The sequence below is a fragment of the Gymnoscopelus microlampas genome, assembly GCF_963454915.1.
Source record: "Gymnoscopelus microlampas genome assembly, chromosome: 13".
Classification (NCBI taxonomy): Eukaryota; Metazoa; Chordata; class Actinopteri; order Myctophiformes; family Myctophidae; genus Gymnoscopelus; species Gymnoscopelus microlampas.
In genome coordinates, this window is record NC_139950.1 from 23,809,098 (window position 1) to 23,831,209 (window position 22,112).

The window sequence follows — 22,112 nt, forward strand, 5'->3', positions numbered from 1 at the left end:
AGTCCGCTTCCATCAGTAGCTGTTCCATCTGTATTCTCATATTCACACACATCACATTGCAGTGTGTCTTCTTATATTTTATACGTGAGCACAGTGCACATGTGAAGAGCACCGTTATTCTGACTCTGTGTTGTGCACTCTGGTAGTTCAAAAACAAATTGCTTTAGCTACTTTTCAAGGTTACAATGATTGCAGAATAAAATGTCTAAGAATGACATGCATATGACATTGTTATGTATGGTTATTATGGGACATGGCTATGCACACTTAAACAGTCAGATCAAAGCAGAAGTGGTTAAAAATGTGTGTGGGACTTTGTGTGCATGGGTGGCATGTCTGCTGGATGCTTGGCGTTAAAAGGCTGTGTTTCAAGGGCTGACAGGTGCACTAGTTAAAAACACTTCACTGAATGCAGTTTTTCACCTCACCTGTTCCTTTCATTGGTTTGTTAGCTGGCAACGAATGAGCCCTGCCGGGTGTTGAGACTGAGCCTGTCCCCAGTTCGAAGAGCACCGCTTTTAACCCATTGAGACCTGAAGCCGATTCTACATGTCTCCTAAATCTCAACAGTATTCTGAAAAACGCATGTTTCTATATCAGTGGTGCTCAATCTTTTTCATGTCAAGGACCCCCAAAATTATGTATTTGGCCGCGGACCCCATCAAAATATGTTGTTCCAGGGACCCCCCAGAAGCAAAGATTTGAGTTAAAAATGTTCGCTTTAAAAATATATATATTCAAAGATTTGCACACATTTTCACAATTTTTCAAAAATAGCAGATCTACAAGCTCGTAGCGCGGCACTCGGTGCCGCGCTATGAGCTTGTATATCTGCTATTTTTGAATAGCCCAAAGTGTAAAATAAGGCTTTTTAGCTCAAATCTAAAAATGACACAGTTCCAGGTCTTAATGGGAAGATGTTAACTATCTCACAGGACCAGTGCGGTTGTCTAAACCAGGGTTACACAAATATCGATCCATGCTTGTTGCGACCCAGCCCACAAGGAAGGAGCACATGGTCTGCACACAAATTAGCTGAGCCACCCGGCCACCCCACAAGCAACATGTTTTGACCAAAAACAAGTTTATCAGCCAAGCTAATGTTTAAAAAAATATTCAAGGAAAACCAAAGCCTGCTCTTAAAAGTACAAATCATCAGTATTGTCAGTATCATTAGCAAATTCAGTTCTAAAACATAGAAATCATTTAATGCAGTATACAAGTGAGCATTTAACACATTTGTTTTCTATTTCATGTAATTGCAATTTATTGTTTTTCAAAATTCCGTAACCTAATAGATCTCGCCCAAGTTTGGGTCCAGCGGCCCCACAGTATGTTCACAACTGGTCTGAAGTGGGAGATGCATTTTTCAAGATGTCATGCTGGCAGCTGACAAGTCAAGACTGTGTTCAGATTGTTGTCCGTGTTCCTTTAGATTTTTGAAGACATGCGTGCTTATCTAACAGCACAATGAAGAGGTACAGAAAGAAGAGAGGAGAGGGAGATGGGATGATGTGTAACATAGGACCTGAGGATGTCAAGCCCGGGACCTTACCATTATGTGATCGGTGCACTAACCGGTTGAACTACCACACTGATCTGTGGCTGTCGGTGTCTATGAACCGCTGGTTTGACCTATACATCATAGAAGCTACACTGTGAAATCTAGGGCTGCAACTATAGATCATTTTCTTAGCTATTATTCACTTTTTCAATTAATAAAATAATCGAGGAGCATGTTTTTAAAATACTACTCAATGATGCAAAGTTGAGAACGATGCAAGTTAGGAGTGCATGCCCCACCCTGTTATGCAATACCCGTACTCATTGTCAGAGTACCTGGGCCGTTGCATCCGTCTGTTTGTCTGTGACTCTGTGTCCCTTTTATGCACGTATATGGAGATATCTGTCTGTTTGCCAGTGTCTGTGGCCCCGCATTTGCAGTAACTAAGAAACTCATCTGCTTACAGTATGTCAGAGTTCACAAAACTGCAAATAAACAGAAAACTGTCTTCGTCACTCTCTTCATATGCCAATGGTTAATGCCGGTGTGCAAGTTCAGATCGATGGGCCCTCAGCCCACTTAGGAGAAAAAAGGATTCACACAGACAGAGGTTTCCTCATTTTATTATAGTAGGATTTATAGTAGTATAATGCCAAAATAGGGATCGATTTATTAATCGATTCTTTTATTAAATCATCAATTACTGATTATTTTTTTAATATAATCGATTAGTTCAATTTGCTGTTACACCCCTAGTGAAATGCTGAGTGTCAATTTAACTCGGTGTACAAATGTAACCAAGTGGATCAATTGTGTTGTTTCTCACATTAGAATGTCTCTTCAAGTGTCATTAACTCTTGTGCGTTGGCGCAGTGTGGCATACAGCACAACCACTAACGGACCACCTCTGTGGTTATTACTTTTATCTAGATGGTACTGACAAGGAATGGCCCAAGAACGTTTTTCCCCTGCTTGTTATCTGACCCTGAGGTAAAGACCGCATGGATGTTTTACGTGTTTGTGAAAGGCACAGGCGAATGTCGGTGCATGAAATGAGCTGGAAACTCTGAAAATGTCATGTCTGGCAAATTGAGGACAAGAGAGTGAGGGATAGCTGACGCGTGTCAGTGGTCTTAAGGCTTTAGGTGTAGCACTAATGATTGGAGAAAACAGCCTTGTAAGTGGGAGGAAGCCGGTTCAAATCTCCGGAACGGCTGGGAAAATTGGCTCAGTGGGAGTGAATTTCTGAAGAGCTTGCTGGTTATCTGAATCTGATCTCAAAGAATTACAGGAACATTTTCTGAATGAGTCTGACCTGGCACAAGTGCTGTGTGTGATATTGAAAGAAAGTCTTTGCTTAAATGTTGCCAAATGCAATATGATTGCTTTTAGTTTTTGTGTGAAAATCGTTAATAATTATTAGATTAACTGGATCATTAGAATGTGCTCAGCTTCAATAAAACTTGCAGATTCTCTGGCAATTGTAATTTGCATTATACTGTGCAGCTCCACCATCTATTCACTGTTGTTTGCTTGTGACGTCAGTGATGTGGTTATTGAAGCTTATTTATGTTCATGTCGCATGTGTTCGTACGTCTCTCTGGATAAAAGCGTCAGCTCAATACCTAAACTGTTAACTGTTGCCTCAAGCAATGCACTTTTTGGAATTGCTGAGTAGCCAATGGTACACATCTGTGTTTATACAGGACAGCTCCCAGTCGCCAGTGTGTGAAGTGAATGAGTCTGACCTCCCCTTCTACTAACTGCTGCTGTAAAGAAATAGTCTTGCTGCCAGATGATTGGAGATCTCTGCCATCCAATCATCTGTGGATTCTAAATGCAAGGTAGTTGCCAGAACGGCAGTGAAAACAGCCGCTAACAAAAGTACGCCACTGCTTTGTAAGGCAATCATGTCAACACCCCCAATATGAAGGACTGCTCAAAAGACTTAGGTTCTACTTAAATAGCTTTTAAAAACTCTTTTCCTCAGTCTTTAGCTGAGTGAAGTGTTTGAGTGAAAGTTCTTATGCAAGTTAGGTGGTTAAACGTGGTTAAAACTGTGGTTAAAACTGGGGGGAAGCACTTGGAGAGTTGAAAACAAACTAGGGATAGCCAAGAGAACTGCATTGCAGAACCAATCAAAGGTCTTTGGGGTGGTCAACGCGATTGGTTTCCAAAGCAGTGGGTGTAGCTTTGTTACCAGCTGTTCTCGCCGCTATTCTAGCAACTACCCGGCATTTAGAAGTATCCAGATGTAACCTCGCGTCATGTAGGTAGGTGGAGAGATTTCTGATCGTCTGGCAATGTGAGACTGGTGGAGAATGATCTCTTACCAGCATAAAAGAGCCATGCAGTCTGACATGTGGTCAAAGGTTAACTTATATTCAAATGTGTACAAGATGGGGCAGTCATCAGGCCAGCTTCTCTCTACTTGACCTAACCATGGTTAACTCTGATCCTGGATCACCTCAGTTCAGTGTCTGTCTACCAGGACTTATCTCATTAACTTGATAGGCCTCCTTATCTCACTCTCGCTCTCCATCTGTCTCTGTCTGTCTTTCCGGTCTTTCTAGCCAGCTCTCTCTGTCTCCATAGCTCTTTATTTATCTCTTGTTTATAGTCTTGTGCTTTAAAAATAGAACCTTGAAATCAGATTTTGAATGCTAGGTAAAATATAATTTGCTTGTGAAGGTATACTAATGATAATAATAATAATAATATTAATAATAATAAATACATAACAATACTATTATTAATATTATTTTCACGGAATAATGCCCATTGTCAGTCGCATCACTCCCTTGGGTCCTCGACGATACGCACAACGAGTTTGATCGGTTGGGCGGTTCTCGCGAATATGCTGGTGACACACTCACACGCACATTTGCATTTATAGTAGGATTATTATTATTTGGGTTGTGTGTTTAGGAACACAAAATGTAACAATCCAAAAGGGTTACCTACCATTAGAAACTTTTTTTAAAAATTGATTACATGTTTTATTGACAGTTTAAAAGTATAGCAGTATCTTAAAAAAGCAGAAGATTATGTGGCCATGAAGGACCAGAAGAAAATATGCAATAGATGCAAGAATATGCAATTATGATCTATTTGTTCTGTTTACATGTTATGTGTAGAATTAAGCTCCTATGAAGTGAGTGTGTATAATGTCAGATAACCCTGACTGTGTTTGTGATTCTAAGAAGTGTTGTTGGGCTGAGAGGAGGGTGATCAGGGTGAGATAGCACTGTTATGCTGTTTTGTTTCTGGTCAAAGGAGAAGGAGGAGGAGGAGTGAAATGTCACACCGCTGCTCTACTGAGCCGACCATATGCTGAGGGTGTCACATGCGCATGCGCATACACACATGCACGCGCGCGCACACACACACACGGCCATGTTAATTACAATCATTACTCGATCCTTCAGTGCGTACTTAAAATAGATGTCTAGCACAAGCACGCACGCACGCACGCACACAGATATGGTTTTACAGTCACACAAATACACATTAAGATGGCAGTCAAATCAACTGCCTCACTCTCTACCACATGCACGCGCACGGCATGCACAAACACACACACACACACACCAGAGACCAGAAGGATGCAGCGCTTAAACTGTAGTCATAACCAGTCCAACATGTTTTTGTTTCAAGATCCATTTTGGTTAGGAATTCAGAATGAAGGAATGACTGTAATTGAAACTAGTTGTGTGTCACTGCATGGCAAAGTTTGGCAAACAAAACATTATGAATGCATGCCTTCATGAGAAAATCCTGTACAATAAAAACATTTCTCACTTCCAAGTTTGAACTACTGCATTACTTTTTCAACTTGTTCTGCATAGATGCAGATGTAGGCCTCGAGGCTGAGTTGAGGTGCCTGCTGTGAATACGTACTGTAAAAAACTGCAATATGCGTGAGGCCTACTTGCCATAGGGATGTGTGTACTATGGTGGTGGTGGGGAGGTTTGTAAAAGACAGAATCAGTGGAAAGACTTGGAGACCGAACATGGAAACAACTGGAAAACCCATAGTGGAAAGCCACGATTGGATACAGTGATCCGTGCAATTTTCTAGTATCTGTTTATCCTGTATAAAGTGAAGTCTACTAGTATTGGGTTAGGGTAATGTCATGCCAAGCCAGTTAGCCCAATCCATTTGTTCAGCAAATCACTCCACGGTTGCCGTCGTCCACCCCAGCCTGTCACTGAATCAGTCACAACTACATGCAACTAGCTACTCATCCACACAATGAGAGATTGGTTAGTTGGATAGGCTAATGCTACATTCCATTGAAGTTGAAACTCGGAAAAATACGGCCTCCTACTTGAAAAAGTGCAATGGAAAGACCTTTTTAAGTAGTTATTTCAGGCAAAATCTGTCTTGCCTGGGTTTGCTGAGATAAACAGACATGATATAATTATAATATGCATCATTTTTTTAATCATTATAATAGAATGTTTTAATGTCAAAGGCTCAATACGAAGAGGCGTCCATGTTTTCCCAAACAGCATTGGATACGTTCAGCTCAGAAATAGGAACTGCTAACTCTGACTTTAAGTAGAATGCAGCATTAGGGGCTGTGTCAACAGAAAGTACTTTTTGAGCTGCCAGTGCCTTTCTGCCATGCTTCTACAGTATGGTAAAGTCATGCTAGAAGCGCTCCACTTTCCAGTGCCGCAGCGCAGCTCGTGTTGTGCTCTCTGCAGCTAGTGTTTTGTTTGGTGGAGCATCCCAGGCACCAAGTAGAAACTAGTTCAACAGGGAGAGGAGCACCGCTTACCGTTATGTTATCCATTAGCTGTTTCAGTGAGGCTATTTGAATTAATAACACAAATCATGTGACAATCAAACCTAGCAACAACAAGCTCTCCGTCAGCTCTCACACTTTCTGTGGACTCAGCCCTTTAGTTAAGTCAGCCTTCCAGCCAGCTATCCACTAGCCAGTCATCATTAGTTTGCCACCCAGCAAATCAGGCCAATCCGGCCAGAAAGGCTTAGGCCACTCAATTGGCCCAGCTGGCCCACTAGCCATTTAGCCAGTCCTGCCACTCAGTCTGTCAGACTGTGTGTTGTTGTCACCAAGGCTGGCACCAATGTCTATGACTCATCTGGTCTGTCTGCAGACTCAAGACCCGCTTTTCTCTCCTCCTCCTCCTCCTCCTCCTCCTCTTGTATCTCGTGTTTTTCCTTGTGTCGACTTGCTCCCATCACCACTTTGTTTTGGGTTGGATTTGTTAATTTATGCAGCATTCTCTGTCCCTCTCTCCCCCTCTCCCACTCCCCATCGTCTCCATTCTCCACCAGGCCGAAGGCGTAGCACAGACTATGTTTTAGCGCCTGTCTGTCCGTCCTTGTGTATGTGTGTGTGTCCGTCCATCTGTGAGCAGCTAATCTGCGGCACTTTTGGACAGATCGGCTTGAAACTGTGCACACACACTCCCTGGAGGCCAGAGCAGAACCTCAGTCCCAAACTTTCCTCATTGGCCTGTTATAGTGCCACCAGGAGGTCGATTTTTGCGAAAAGAAATGTTATATTACTCCTACAGATTTTGTCCAAACATCATGCAAATCGCTACACATTGTCTCTATTGTCTCTATAGTCATGTGATAAATACCGATCTCTGTCGGATTTGTCATACTCCATCCTGATTGGCCAAGATTGGCTTCCAAAGTTTGCAGGATTGGCCCGTTTTTTAACAAAATGCCTCAAATCATGAACACAGCGTCCGATTGCTGTGAACACACAGACTAGGCCAAGGAAGAAATACCACCCTTCATTTTTCAAATCGGCCTCATGGTGGCGCTATAACAGACCGATTCACGTTTTGGCCTATAGCTCTTGAACAGTAGGCCATACAATAAAAATTACTTTGGCCTTGGCTCATTACGAAACTCTAAATACGCAACGCCCATTTCCACCGGACAAGTTTTCCGCCATGTTACGTTTTCTTTGCAAAAATGTTTTTTGCTACTACCGATTTTGTCCAAACCTCACTCAAATTGGTACACATTATCTCTGTAGTCATGTGATCAAGATGTATCTGTCAGATTTTTCAGATTCGATTCTGATTGGCTTTCAAAGTTTGCTGGAGTGGTGCGTTTCGCACGACATGCTACATACTTTCAAATCGGCCAGTTATAGAGCCACCATGAGACTTATTTTTGCAAAACACATTATTAGTTACTACTACAGATTTTGTCCAAACATTACGCAAATCGGTATACATTAACTCTGTACTGTAGTCATGTGATCAAAACGTGTCACATTTCTCATATTCCATTCTGATTGGCTTCTAAAGTTTATGGGGTGGCTGTTTTGCACAAAATGCCACATGAATGCAGCGCCCTATTGCTGGGAAACTTTACGGACGCACATTACCACTAAGCCAAGAAAGAGCCTCCATCCCAAATTCTTCAAATCTGTGGCTTTGTTCAAGTGGCTATGAACAAAATTTGCGGGCCCTGGGTAGGCAACCCGGTCTGGCGGAGACCTGTGCTCAGAGGATCACAGTTTTCTAATCTCCTGTGAGTCTACTAAGTTTGTGTTAAATTATTTGATTCCAAACCAGATAAAAAAAAGTATATGTTTTTTGCCTGCCTGATTTCGACATCTGAATCTAATCTAGTTCTGCAGTTGAGTACAGTGATAAGAAATGTACGTGTTCTGTTTGGCATAAATTGATCAGGATAAAAGTTGTAACTGAATAGGGCTACAGGTACAGTAGGCCTAGATTTTTCAAATGCACTTAAAACTTGTTGAAGTGAACTAATGGACCAGAAGGTGAAATATCATGGTTTTCCCTGTAGTGTTTTGTAAATACAAAGACTTACCGGTGAGACACAGGCCTGCATCAGGGTATGTAGAGATGAGTCTGTGACTGTGACTTCACTTTTCATTGTACTTCTCCCTCTTTCTATTTACCCCCAACTCTCTCTCTACACCCTTTGTCTGTGTGTTCTCTTTCCTTCTCTCTATTTTGCTCCTTTCATTGTATTTTCCACTTTCCACTTTTCTAGTCATCATATTTGTGTGTGTGTGTGTGTGTGTGTGTGTGTGTGTGTGTGTGTGTGTGTGTGTGTGTGTGTGTGTGTGTGTGTGTGTGTGTGTGTGTGTGTGTGTGTGTGTGTGTGTGTGTGTGCGTGCGCATGTATTCCTGGCCCTATCCAGCCTCAACTACCACTATCTCTGATCTATAGCACTATTGCATGTATGCACGCACACACACACTCGGACACTGTCACACACACGCACACACACACACACACACACACACACACACACACACACACACACTCGGTGAGAGAAGCCAGCAATTCATCCCCACTGTCAAAGGCAATATTTTATTCATGCCCATTTCATATATAATTTGTTTTGCAGGCCACCCTCCCTGCAGTTCAATGTAAATATGGCACACAGCAAGGCAGACTATTTATAGAACACAGACCCAGTGTCCTGTAGAAACCTGGCATTCTACAAATATCTACTTTTCAGGAATCAAGAGGCTAAAAACGTACAGTCCAATGGTCGACCAATGTATTGGAAGGGCAGTATTATCTGAATCGCTGTGTATTTTGTCCGTTAAGCAGGAGGCAGTATAAGCGCTTCGTGTCAGTTTGAACAAGTGTCATTACATGGTTTGCTCAGCGGAGTGCTGGACAAACCTTCAGACTCCACTGATGATACTCCCCCAGGGTCTGTATCAATCATGTTCAAATTGAGATCTGGCCTCATCATGCTACTGTTTACTGTGACTGGGATGCTGTGAATCAACTTTCAGTAATTCTTTCACCTGGATCACAATTGCTATCCATATTTGAGGGATCCATGCAAAAATGGCTGGTTTTCATATGAATTATTTTTCATGGAGGAATAAACATTTGAACAGTCGTTCGGGATAAAAACAAATGTCCTGCAGACTCTCATAGTGTGTGTATTTTACAACTTAACTCATGCCTGGGGTGTACATTTGGCTGAATCATAATTATGGGACATATTAATGAAATCCACAAGCTGATGTTCAAATCAATTGAACCGATGGGTCAGTTTTGTCTTGCGATTATTCTGCTTCTGACTCTTATTTCTCTTTCTTCCTCTCTCCATGCAGGCACGTAATGTTAATACAGGAGAGCTGGCTGCCATCAAAGTCATCAAACTGGAACCTGGTGAGTTCCGTCTCTCACTCTCTCTTTCCACCCCTCTCCTGCCAATGTTGACTAATAAATAGCAGTATATGCTGTGTACTAAACATGTAAGCTATCAGTCTACCATCAAAATACTAAATCATGTGTGGTATGTGTAACAGGTGAGGACTTTGCGGTGGTCCAGCAGGAGATCATAATGATGAAAGACTGTAAACACTCCAACATAGTCGCCTACTTTGGGAGTTATCTCCGGTAAGACAGACTGTGTACTGTGTGTGTGTGTGTGCATGTTATTGTGCTGTTGGTTACCTATGGTAGTGTGATGGGGGGAAAAGGTGCATATTTCACCTCCTTTTGTGTGTGTGTATTGTGTTTTCGGTGCAGTGGGAGTGTGAAAATGTTTTTTTTTCAAAGGAGATATTAGCATATCCAACTATCTCAGATGTAGGTCAACTGTAAAGTATAATTTCAGTCTTGACAAAGGTAGTCCCGCTCACAGTTCTTACTCAGCATCACAATTTATTGATCATACTAATGTTTCAATCCCACTGTCTGGGACTAAACACAGTGGTGTTTTAAAACAATGATCTTGATTCTCTGTGCTCAGTGTGGGACAATTCTTCTCCTGTGTGAGTGTCTCAATAATTGACCATGACATCTGATTTGTCACATTATAGTCCACACACAAAAAAAGAAAAGAAAAACGGGAAGAAGTGAGACACCACAATACATACTTACTGTACGTCTTTATAAGAATATTTAAAGAAATTCCTTATCTTATGAATGAAAGATCATTAGATATGAAAGATCGGCTTGTGTTCGTTTCTCTCTGAGAGTGTACAAAATGAAGCCAAATGGACCCTTACCTTCAAGAGTTTGTTCCAGTACACTCTGAGTTAAATTAGCACTGAGGATTTGACTGTGTATTTGATCCCAAAGTTGCAAACATACAGTAGGAAGAGTAGTGTGTGGGATCTTCCTTTCACAAGACGGAAGTGTGAGAAAGAATAAAATAGTGATTGTGTGCATGCGTAGAAGACTCTAAAGGTCCTTACACATTGGGGCCGAAGTGTGATTTGAGGTGAAAAATCTACCTCATTGCAAATAAAACGTTTGCAATTTTATCGGCATGTAAATTTATATTTAGAAGACTCTAAAGGTCCTTACACATTGGGGCCGAAGTGTGATTTGGGGTGAAAAATCGACCTCATTGCAAATAAAACGTTTGCAATTTTATCGGCATGTAAATTTATATTTATAATATTTTCGGATGAATTCATTGCATGAAAAACAACGTTCGGTGTGTGAGGACCTTTTTAATTAAGGGAAATATGATGAACAGTGTGCATGCATGCTACAGTACTGACAATGTTGTGCGTATGTGTGTTTTGTGTGTTTAGGAGGGACAAGTTATGGATCAGTATGGAATACTGTGGAGGAGGCTCACTGCAGGACATCTATCACGGTATGACACCCATCTTCAACCCAACACAATCTAACATAACAAAATGACCTGTTGGTTTTAAATTCCTGCTCTTTTATCTCTTCTCCTCAGTAACTGGACCGCTGTCAGAGTCTCAGATAGCCTATATGTCACGTGAGACCCTACAGGTAACGTGTAGAGTATTTTTGTGTGTTTTAGGGCATTCACGAATAGTGATTTTTAGTATTCGAATTATTCGACCTATAAGTATTCGAATATTCGATTAATCGATTTGATTATAAAAAATAAAATAATAAAAAAATAAAAAATAAAAAAAATAAAAAGTTTTTTTTTTTTTTTTTTTTTCAATGACATTGATGACTGGACTCAAGGAATGCGAGTTGACGTCACACCAGAGCTCACAGCTGCGTGTCTGCTGCAGAAAAGCCACTAAAAAAAATAAATCTAAAAAAAATAAAATAAAAAAACTTTTTTTAATTTTTTTTTTTTTTATCGAATAATCGAATAGTGGTTTGATAGTCGAATAGTCGGTTTGATAGTCGAATATTCGAATATTCGATTATTCTGTTAATGCCCTAGTGTGTTTATATCTGTGATGATTTGTCCAGTGAAACAGTGAAAACAGGAAGGCTAGCTATTTTAACCACTTAAACCCAGTAGATCAGTAGTTCCCAAGCATTGGGTTGGGACCCATATGTGGGTGGCGGACCAATTTTTATGGGTCGCAAGGAAAAAGTACGCCTTTTCTTTTTGTCTACTGCTACTTTGATTATTTTTTCAAAAGATTTTCACAAAAAGAAAAAAAATGATTTTCTTTTTTCAAAAGCATTCCACTACAAAATAAATTGTTCAAATCAATTTTATAGGGGAAAAGATATTAAGAAAAAGTGAAAATAGCTGATCTACAAGCTCACATGTCTCATCAAGACGTGTTGTGAGCTGCTATTTTCACTACTTCTTAGTATTTTTCCCCCTCTAATTAATTGATTTAAACACATTTTTGTGTAATGGAATTCTTTTGGGAAAAAAATGTATTGAAATAATAATTAAAGTAGTAGTAAACAAAAAGTTTGGGTCCTGGGGAGACATCAAATTTCTCTTTTGGGTCTCAACCTAAAAAAGTTTTGGAACCACCGCTTTTTCCGTCTACATTTTAGACTCTATACCAAATCACTTTGCCAAAAATAGCCTATCTACAAGCTCCCAACGCAACGTGCTGGGAGCTTGTAGATTGGCTATTTTTGGCCAATGTTCCCCCCAGAATATAAATGCTGGGGTTAAAGTGGAGTGAGAAAATGGGTCAATACCAGCGGCTGAAGCAATTGTTTCACAATTTTAACAATGTAAGCTAGATGTTTAGAATACAACAGACCATCCAAATACAGAATGGTTAACTGCTACAGTTTACTAGCATTATTCTGGTCTCTGGTGTACACAATTTGTAAATATTTCTTTACTGTTTGTTATTCAATGTAAATCACTGACCTCGTGGAGGGTTATATATATTATATATAAATATACATGTTTACGTGAACATTACCAATATCGTGTCTATGTCTCTCGATTGATTGTGTTTTATAGGGCCTGTACTATCTACACAACAAAGGCAAAATGCACAGAGACATCAAGGTGAGCCTGCATTTAAGCCTTTCTATAAACTTAAAAATGCAGTGGAAGTTCATAGAATTCATGAAAAGTGTCTTATTAATATTTATTTTGCTATTAATTTAAGAGTAGTTTAAGCGCTATTTGATGAGGATTTCTTCTGTGTTTGTGTGTTTTATCTTTTAGGGAGCCAACATTCTCCTAACAGACAACGGCTATATTAAACTAGGTGAGTGTAACACATGCATTGAAAAACGCAGAGTGCTCATTTAACTATGAGATTGGAAAAATTGGCCAAGGTCAATTTTACACTCATTGTTAAATGAACACACTGTATTTCACTGGGTAGAGCCACGTTAAGTATGACTTCTTCAAATGACCTCATTTACTCACTTGCTGCTTTCTCCTCTTCTGTCTTTCCATTTCTCCCTTTCTACAACCTCTCCTTTACTTTCTCTTTCATTCCTTTGTTCTCTCTCTCATCTCTACCCCTCTCTCTCCTGCATTCCTTTTATAATTTCCTCTCTATTCTTATTTTCTAACCGTTTCTTCCTCTTTCATTCCATCTCTACATCCTCCTTCCTTTCTCACTTCGTCACTCATTCTCCCTTTCTCAATGTATTTTTTCTCTCTCTCTTTCTCTCTCTAGCTGACTTTGGTGTATCAGCTCAGATCACAGCAACTCTAGCCAAGAGGAAGTCTTTCATTGGAACTCCATACTGGTGAGTGGTGTCTATCAGAGCTGAGGACTCAATGGACTTGGACTTGAGGCTATACAAGACAAGATAGACGGTAGCAAAATCAAAAAAACATTCATCACAGCTGAGTAAAAGGTTAATTAAAATTGATCCTTTCATTTTGAATTTATAAAACGTGTAGCAAGATTTTGCTAAGTTTTAAGTAATTCTGTAGCCTATTCCAGGACAAAGGTGCAGTTCTGCTGTCTGTAAGGGTTTTTAGGACAGAAAACATAAAGATGTATTTTGGATTGAAAATATATATAATTCTTCAGACTTTTATTCCCGGCAGAAAACGCTCAATTATTTTAGAGTTGAAAATATGGAATGTTTTTGGTTTTAGACATGAAAATAAATGCTCAGCTCAACGCCATGCTGCTGGTGTTTCCATTTTTTTAAATTATTATTCAGCTGAGAGATTGGCTATATTAATGTTATATTAATTAACTAATAGTTTGCCAAAAATAGGATATGCATCATGATTTATTGGGAGAAACCAAGCAAGTATATGTTAAATCAGACATTAAGCACCCTAACAGCTCAAATGGAAGGTTCCTCTATTGCATAACATCTTTTTTGGATGATTCGACTGAGAGATTAGCAGTCGAATCTCAGTCGAATCATGCCAATCATGGTGTTGCATTAGTCGACTATTATTCGACTATAGGCAACATTTGGCTAATCAGATTCGACTATAGAAATCCTTAGTCGCCATTTCTGCCACTTCTTTCTCCCTCCATCCTCTCTCTCTCTCATTTAGGATGGCTCCAGAGGTAGCAGCAGTAGAGAGGAAGGGAGGTTACAACCAGCTGTGTGATATATGGGCTGTGGGCATCACCGCTATAGAGCTAGCAGAGCTACAGCCCCCAATGTTTGACCTGCATCCCATGAGGTTTGTGTGTGTGTGTGTGTGTGTGTGTGTGTGTGTGTGTGTGTGTGTGTGTGTGTGTGTGTGTGTGTGTGTGTGTGTGTGTGTGTGTGTGTGTGTGTGTGTGTGTGTGTGTGTGTGTGTGTGTTTGACAGTGAATGTGTGCAGCTCTGTTAATATCTCTAGACGTTGATGTTGAGATTTAACCCCATCTATGTCCATCTCCCAGGGCTTTGTTCTTGATGACAAAGAGTAATTTCCAGCCTCCCAAGTTGAAAGACAAAGTCAAGTGGTAAGACCCAGGCTAGCGGCTGTGTTTCAACGCTGCACATTTAATGGATCTGCATATCAATTCACAATCACTTGAACGTTAACTCGCACCTTTTCTTGTCTCTTTGTTGTTTTTTGTCCTTTGGACCCACCCTGCCTTTTTTCTCTCTCATTCATTCTCTCACTTTCTATCTGTCTTACTATCTTTTATGTGTCTATCTCTGTCTCTATCCCCCCTGCGTTTTATGTTGCTTTTTGACAGGACCAATAATTTCCACCATTTTGTCAAACTGTCTCTCACCAAAAACCCAAAGAAGAGGCCCACAGCAGAAAAACTCCTACAGGTGAATGCCAAAACAAGCATCTGATACTGCTACATGTTCAGGAGCCACTAGAAACTTCTTAAATGGCAAAAAAAAAAAACTAAAACTACTGTATATTAAATTGCTGTGAAATGTAATATGGTTGTGCATTCATTCTGGAGAAAAAAATCAACACATTCTTGCAGTGGGTTCGCACTGGATACAGAAGTGCTGCAAATTACTGCAAAGTGAACTTCCATGAGTGAACAGGAGCCTGGATGTTCACAACAGAAGCTTAATAACATGTTTGTTTTATCCAGCTTTGATGGATTTTTATTGATTTGCTGCACATCATAAAACAAATTAAAATAATAGAACAGACGTTAAAGCCACAGGATTCTTGACAAATTAACAAATCTCTCAGTGAGGTGAACCTACTTAACAGATGGGAAAATATTGTGATAAGCATGACATACATTGAAAACTACCTTGTAGCTATTTGCAACGCTTCCGTGTCCAGTGTGAACCCGCCATTAAACATCCTCCACTCTGGCCTCCACAACTTGTATGACTCAAAGTTAAACCCCCACTGATTGGCTGTCCGTCCTGTCCGTCTTCCCACAGCATCCGTTTGTGTCTCAGCCACTCAGCAGGACTCTGGCCATAGAGCTGCTAGACAAAGCCAACAACCCCGACCACAGCACCTTCAACGACTTTGATGACGATGATCCTGAACCAGAGGTAATGTCTTGCCTCTGACAAAAGCTGTAGCTTTTAACCGCTTGGACCCTAGCATCCATATTCTGGGGGGAACATTTGCTGTAAATGAGCTTGTAGATGGGCTATTTGCCGGGAAAAGAGGTCCAAGTACAGAGCTGATCCTGGTCAAGTTTACTAATCCTCTGTGTCCTCTAGTCCTGCTGGTTTTCTATCCTACCAGGTCTATCTATGCATTTGATGTATTACCTTGTGTGTTCCTTGCTTACTGTAAATCGCTCTGGATTAATAGCATCTAATAAATGCCTAAATTATATCTACAGTAGTCCCTGCTCAGACAGCTTTAATAACAAAGGACACCAGATAAATAGAACTTTCTCCACTCTCACTTAATCAATATCACACAAGATGGAGTGTTGTTGTACAGTGCAGTATATCAGCATAGCTGTTATCCGGTAAAAGACTAATATAGTTCCTTCAGGACGCTATCACCAAAAATGTTTCCAACTTAAGCAATGTTCTGTATAATACTGACTTGCTAGCCTGCAAGCAAGCTGATAGCTAGTTACAGTAACAAATACCAGTGTTGTTATACACTATACTTTAACAGTACTCATGGAATGCCTCTTGCCCAATAGAATTAGTTGACTGAAAGTAATTTTTTTTCAGTATATAGGCTACTGGTTTGAATTTCTTTTTATTTATTTAGATTACAATGATTATTTCACATTGTTGCTTTTCCTCATTCCTTGCCTCTACCTTTTTAATTATTCTCCCTTCCCTCGATCTCTTCTTTCTCTCCTTCTCTTTATTACACCACATGCTTTTTCTCCTTCTTGTACCTCCCTCCTCCTCCTACTCCACATACTCCTCATTAAGTCGCCCTCCACTTCCTCCTGTTCCCCTGCTCTTCTCTTCTTTCTCATTCACTTTCCTATTTTTTTTTTTACTTCTTCCCCTCCTCTTCCTCCAATCTCCTCTCCTCCTCCTTAGTTCAAGTACAGGGGTAATTTCTTACCCATAAGCCCCGGCGCTCGGCGTGCGCCCCGTTTTGCGGCTCGTAGGAAGGTACCAGTGTGGCCTGTAGTGTCTGCAGTGATGACCTTCTAATATGGACAGGATGCGTGTATGCTATTCCGAAGCCAGTTGTATGCAAATCATGGGTGGAAGTGACGTGCGCCTGCTTACAGAAGTTGCAGCCATTCTGTAACTAGCTTGCCCACTAACAACATTTTTAAACCGATGATAACCTATTCCGGCCACCGCGGCTTGCCAACTCGGAGGGCGCGCTTGTCGACACGCGAGGCCAGCGGCTGCTCAGCGTGGACAAGCGTTGTCTGCCTGCGCCGCCTACGTTGTTGACTTGCGTACGGTTGGTTTCGAAATAGCCTACACACAGACAGGATGAGCTAATATTGACTAGGGCAGTCAGCCACAGAACATGTCCATTCACAGAACATGAATGGATAGATCATTTAATTTGAAATCAACATCGTTCAGTAGTTATTTGTCTGCTGCACTGAAGATGGAAGCCATAAATTGTTTTCTGGTTGGAGTCATGGTGTGGTGCAGGGTACTCTGAGAACTAATGGGTTTCAATGGCGAAGAAGTCATTACGTTAACATTCCCATGGCAGTTGTGATGAATACTCGAGAACTTCTGAGTCTCATGCACTGTGTCCATGTGTGCTCATTTCCATTGGAGTTCCATGGCTGCCATCTTGCCTGCACTGAAAACATAAATGAGTACCCAGACTCCAGTGAGACTATCCAATTCAGTTCTGTGACAAGGAATTACCACATCAGAATCCTGAGTGGTAATCGAACTCTTTCATTTTCTGCCTCTCTGTGTTCAATTATCACTTCAGTATTTTCCTGTGAAGGGTCATAAAATGGCTGCCTCTTGTTTTGAAGTGGCTACCCTTCCCAGAGTGCAGAAAACACCAACAATCGTTGTGCAGTTGGTGATGCGCTCTACACTTTTGACTGTTAATTGAACTCTGAGAGGAAAATGAAAAAACATTCTACATTGTAGAAATGAAACCAAATGGTTCCATTTGTACAACTCAGGATTTGACTGTGTTGAAAGGCAAATGAGACATTGTGCTCTGCTGCCATATTTATGCACATGGTTCATTACAGTGACTAACCCAGACCTGTGGAAGATAAAGATGAACTTAGTTGAGGCTTGAAGTGATGCTTTGGTTTGTTTGGTCTGTCCAGGCCGTTTGAAAAGCAATGTGTGGATTTGACCTCTGCAATTTCTTTTACCTAAACTGATCGAAATGTGTCTCTGTACTGTCCCTTCACACGCAGCGGACCTGTTCTTAAGCTGTTCTTAAAGACAAGTGTGGATTTGACAAGCTTTATGCATTTAATTTATGGTATGAATGTGTCCTGTGTGCAGTCCTTCTACATGCATGGTTTGAGACCTGTGTGTGTGTGTGTGTGTGTGTGTGTGTGTGTGTGTGTGTTTCTGTGTGTTTTCCTTTTTTTAAGCATTGTTACCGAATCATGGAAACAATGAAAATCAAGTCAAGGAGGCTTTTTAAAAACCTTTTATTTCCAGGTAGAGTGTGCCATAAGATACTTTAAGGTAGTGCAACAGACAACTTCAGATATTTACTTAAAAGTCCATATCTAGACAACAATATCTGTTGCTTTAAAATATATATATATTTAATATATTATCATACTGAAATTTCTCCATAACGCCAAAACAAAAAACAACATATGTCTTGGTATGAAGAATCATGACATCACGAGTGGAGGAACTTGCTAGTTGTACATACAGTAGTTTGACTGTACTAGTGTAATATTGGCCTATAAATATACATTGTAAATGTCTCTCATTCAAAACCAGCTATAATTGCAATGCTCTGGAAGCCTCTCTACTGTTAACTGTGTAATTAAATGTACATTGATGATATAAGTATCCTTGTTTTTGTGTACAAGGAACTTGGGTGAGTTTACCAGAGTGGACTTCTTCCACTCCGGGCATCACAAAACATGGCAGGTTGGATTTAGTGGTTCCGACAATGATTTCCAAAATATATAAAATTGTATAATACATTTATTGTTTTTGAGAATGCCAAATTATAACATAGGTACTGTTTTTCCACATTATTTGAATTTACAGTATTTAAAGTTATCTGTTGCCCAGTCTGTTTCCCTTTTAGGGAAATGTTTTGGCTCATGGCGTCTCGGCCAGACCTGCTAGATTTCTGCCAGGGACATTGAGGTGTTGTTATTGTGTCTTGGCTGCATTGTGTTGCCATGGTTCGGTTGCCTGGTGACTGTGAGTGTGGACATTCAAAAAAACTATATACTGTATATTTTGCTGTGTCATCAAAATAGCACAAACAGGAAATACTCCTACAGGTTGTTCTCCTCTTACTGTCCCATTGAAAACGACTGTGATCCAATGATAATTCTGTGAACGGTTTTATGCCTTTTCATACTGCTGCTGTCCTAACTGTTGGTTTGTGTGTTCGTGTTCTCTCCTGTCAGTCTCCTGTATCTGTTCCTCATCGCATTCGTTCGACCAGCAGAAGCACCAGAGAAGGAAAGACGCTGTCAGAGATCAACTGTAAGTAACATTCTGTGTGTGTGTGTGTGTGTGTGTGTGTGTGTGTGTGTGTGTGTGTGTGTGTGTGTGTGTGTGTGTGTGTGTGTGTGTGTGTGTGTGTGTGTGTGTGTGTGTGTGTGTGTGTGTGTGTGTGTGTGTGTGTGTGTGTGTGTGAAAAAGAGAGAGAGGAAGGCAGAGAAACTGTATAATAAAAATATCCTTACTTCAAGCTAGAATCTCTCTGTCAAACAAGCACAAATGATCTGGTGATCTGTTTTCGTTTCCTTTGTGCATGTCGCCCATTCTATTCCCCCTCTTTATCTTTCACTTCTCTCCCCCCTCACGTTGCTATATCTTCCCCCGTCTCATTTTCCTTCCCCATTTATCTCTCTCCCTCACAGTTGGTCAGGTGAAGTTTGATCCTCCATTGAGGAAAGAGACAGAACCTCACCATGAACCGGTAAGCTATTATCAGACGTGATGTCTTTGTGTGTGTTTATCTGTGTTTACATAAATGCACTATATCTAGTTTGAGAGTTTGGAGTGTGCACAATCTCATTTTGAAGAGATGTGAGGACTTGTGTGTGTGTGTGTGTGTGTGTGTGTGTGTGTGTGTGTGTGTGCATGTGATTCCCACTGAACCAGTACCACTAGATTTGATCCTCACTCAATCACAAGCTAATCTATGTTGTCTATTAATCTGTGTTGAAACACTTAAACCCATTCACACGATTCACCTTGGTGGGATCATAAGAAGGCTTCTTGGAAACAGAAAAAAAAAACTTTTTTCCAAATGATGTCCGTTCTGACACGACGGAATAGATTTCAGGTTTTCTTTGGAGGCACTTCATGAATCCAGGTGAAAGCTACAATGCCTTATTAACTTCAATTGTTAATATAAAGGATGTTAATGTTTAGTCCATTGACTATGACTCATGGTAGACTGATATATCTGTCTGGCCGAAATATCGGCAATTTGTAAAAAATTACGACATTGTTATCGGCAATTATGCAGCCGATGTGTCCCAATTTTGTATCACTTTCAACCTGACTACCCTATTTTGGGTATAGGTGATCATTTTCAAAAGTGATTAGAAATGTTCAAATATTGCAGATCTACAGGCTCACATGTCCTAATGCGACACGTTGTGAGCTTGTAGAACAGCTATTTTGGAATTTTCTATTTTATTGTTTTACTTAAATCAAATTTAAGTTTTTGAAATTGATCTAGCGTGTTTTGACAAAATATCGGTCAGTTGTGCTCCAACTCGTGGCATACTTGACATTACCGCAGAGTCAGACCATTTTCCAAAGCATACCGTAGATTGTCGAGGAATCCACTGGATTCCATTCAGTACAGCTTGAATATCAACTTGCAGAGACCTTAAACTTGATTGAGATAATAATCCAACACATTAAATGTCATTGCATGTCATGTTTCCTCAAAGGTTGTGTGATCATGTTGTTTTAATGCATTTTAAAGTGCTTATTGATTTGGAAGTTGAAGCTGAAAAGATTGAGTTACTAAGAACATTCTAATTCATGATGCAATGATGATTAGACAACATTGACTTGACTAAATTATTCAGGTACAAGTATAGTACCATTATAATGACTATGGAGGAATACAAAATATATGAACTTGAAAAGCCATCAACGAGAAAATGATATTAAATGTTTATATATGATATATGGCAGAAGCTGTGAATAGCAATGTTCAATATATGGCAGAAGCTGGGAATAGACAGTGAGATGTATCGACACTGGTATGGTCCTTTTGAATCCACCTCAGACACGATGGGGAAATGTCGATGAGGTGTCAGGTTAACCATATAAAACCTGGTGTCCCTATTCTCAGGCAAACGTTCAATAAAAATTGCTGGAAAGGCAAGGGGCCGAGTATAGACCCCTGGGGGACTCCGGTAAACCAAGTATATACTGTAGGGTTTAAGTGGTTAAAGAAGGAATCAGGCTATGCAACGGGTCTCTGTATTAAGGAGGTGATCCTGGCACGCACCGGAAGCTAACCAGTTCATTGGACGTCCTAGGGCTGCACGATTATGACTAAAATGAATATCTCAATTTATTTAGAGAGCCACTGTGAGGACCGAGAGAGGGAGAGAAACGGAACGCATTGCCATGCTTTAATATATAATAACCAACTGAGAATGAGCACGTGAATATTTTGTTGATATATCAAGATATCACAGATGTCTCTTGGACATGAGACATTAGGCTTTAGTAATTCTGACCGCAGTAACTGCCATGCACTGCGTTTGGAAATCTCTCGTTTCATGTTTCGGTGAGGAGAGAGACTTTGTTTACTTTTTTCATAGCACCCACATTGTAGCGTCCTGTAAGTGGCACCATTGCACTGGCCACACCCCATGTTAAGACCATGCGCTTTGGCGCAAAGTTCCACAGTTAAAATGGGGCCTTCTGTGTCATATCTTTGGTCAAATGGTATGCAATGGTCTCTAATGGTCTCTGTGATTCTGATGGGTGGAGAGATGGATTTAACAATGATCTGGTTATTACTGTGATACTTGTGTAATGATGAAGAGATGATGGAAAGGGGCAACAGTTGACAAAATAAGATGTTCAAGGAAAGGGCCAACCGTTTACAAAATAAGACGTACTTTGAATTAAATGCCAACATCCACAATTATATTTTGTAACCTAAAATCAAAATGTTCAATTACTTTTGATTAATTGTGCAGCCCTAGGATGACCATATAATTGCAACGTCCCAGGTTTTGAGCCCTGCTGGAGACGCTGTGTTGCATGCCACCCAACAACTCCCACCCCTCACCTTCCCGTTTTTAGTCTTTTCTTCAGTACTTTCCTGTCTCTTTACACTGTCCTGTCTAAATAACAGAAGAAATGCCTACACATTTAAGAAAGGGGGTCTCCGCTTGAACAATTAACTCATTCATTGGTTAATTGTCA

General features: G+C 40.4%; 1 protein-coding gene across 15 annotated transcripts in view; it reads left to right on the forward strand.

The window, feature by feature from the left end:
* LOC311058141 (mitogen-activated protein kinase kinase kinase kinase 3-like) overlaps window positions 1-22,112 on the forward strand; it is a 58,058-nt gene that overhangs the window by 6,661 nt on the left and 29,285 nt on the right. For all 15 annotated transcript variants that reach the window (XM_084075456.1, XM_084075466.1, XM_084075463.1 and 12 more), the window contains exons 2-14: window positions 9,617-9,674; window positions 9,815-9,905; window positions 11,054-11,118; window positions 11,209-11,264; window positions 12,679-12,726; window positions 12,889-12,931; window positions 13,352-13,424; window positions 14,200-14,331; window positions 14,537-14,599; window positions 14,840-14,921; window positions 15,504-15,620; window positions 19,106-19,184; window positions 19,565-19,623. In XM_084075456.1, coding sequence (XP_083931582.1) covers window positions 9,617-9,674; window positions 9,815-9,905; window positions 11,054-11,118; window positions 11,209-11,264; window positions 12,679-12,726; window positions 12,889-12,931; window positions 13,352-13,424; window positions 14,200-14,331; window positions 14,537-14,599; window positions 14,840-14,921; window positions 15,504-15,620; window positions 19,106-19,184; window positions 19,565-19,623 — 966 coding nt within the window. The remainder of the gene's footprint in view (window positions 1-9,616; window positions 9,675-9,814; window positions 9,906-11,053; window positions 11,119-11,208; window positions 11,265-12,678; window positions 12,727-12,888; window positions 12,932-13,351; window positions 13,425-14,199; window positions 14,332-14,536; window positions 14,600-14,839; window positions 14,922-15,503; window positions 15,621-19,105; window positions 19,185-19,564; window positions 19,624-22,112) is intronic.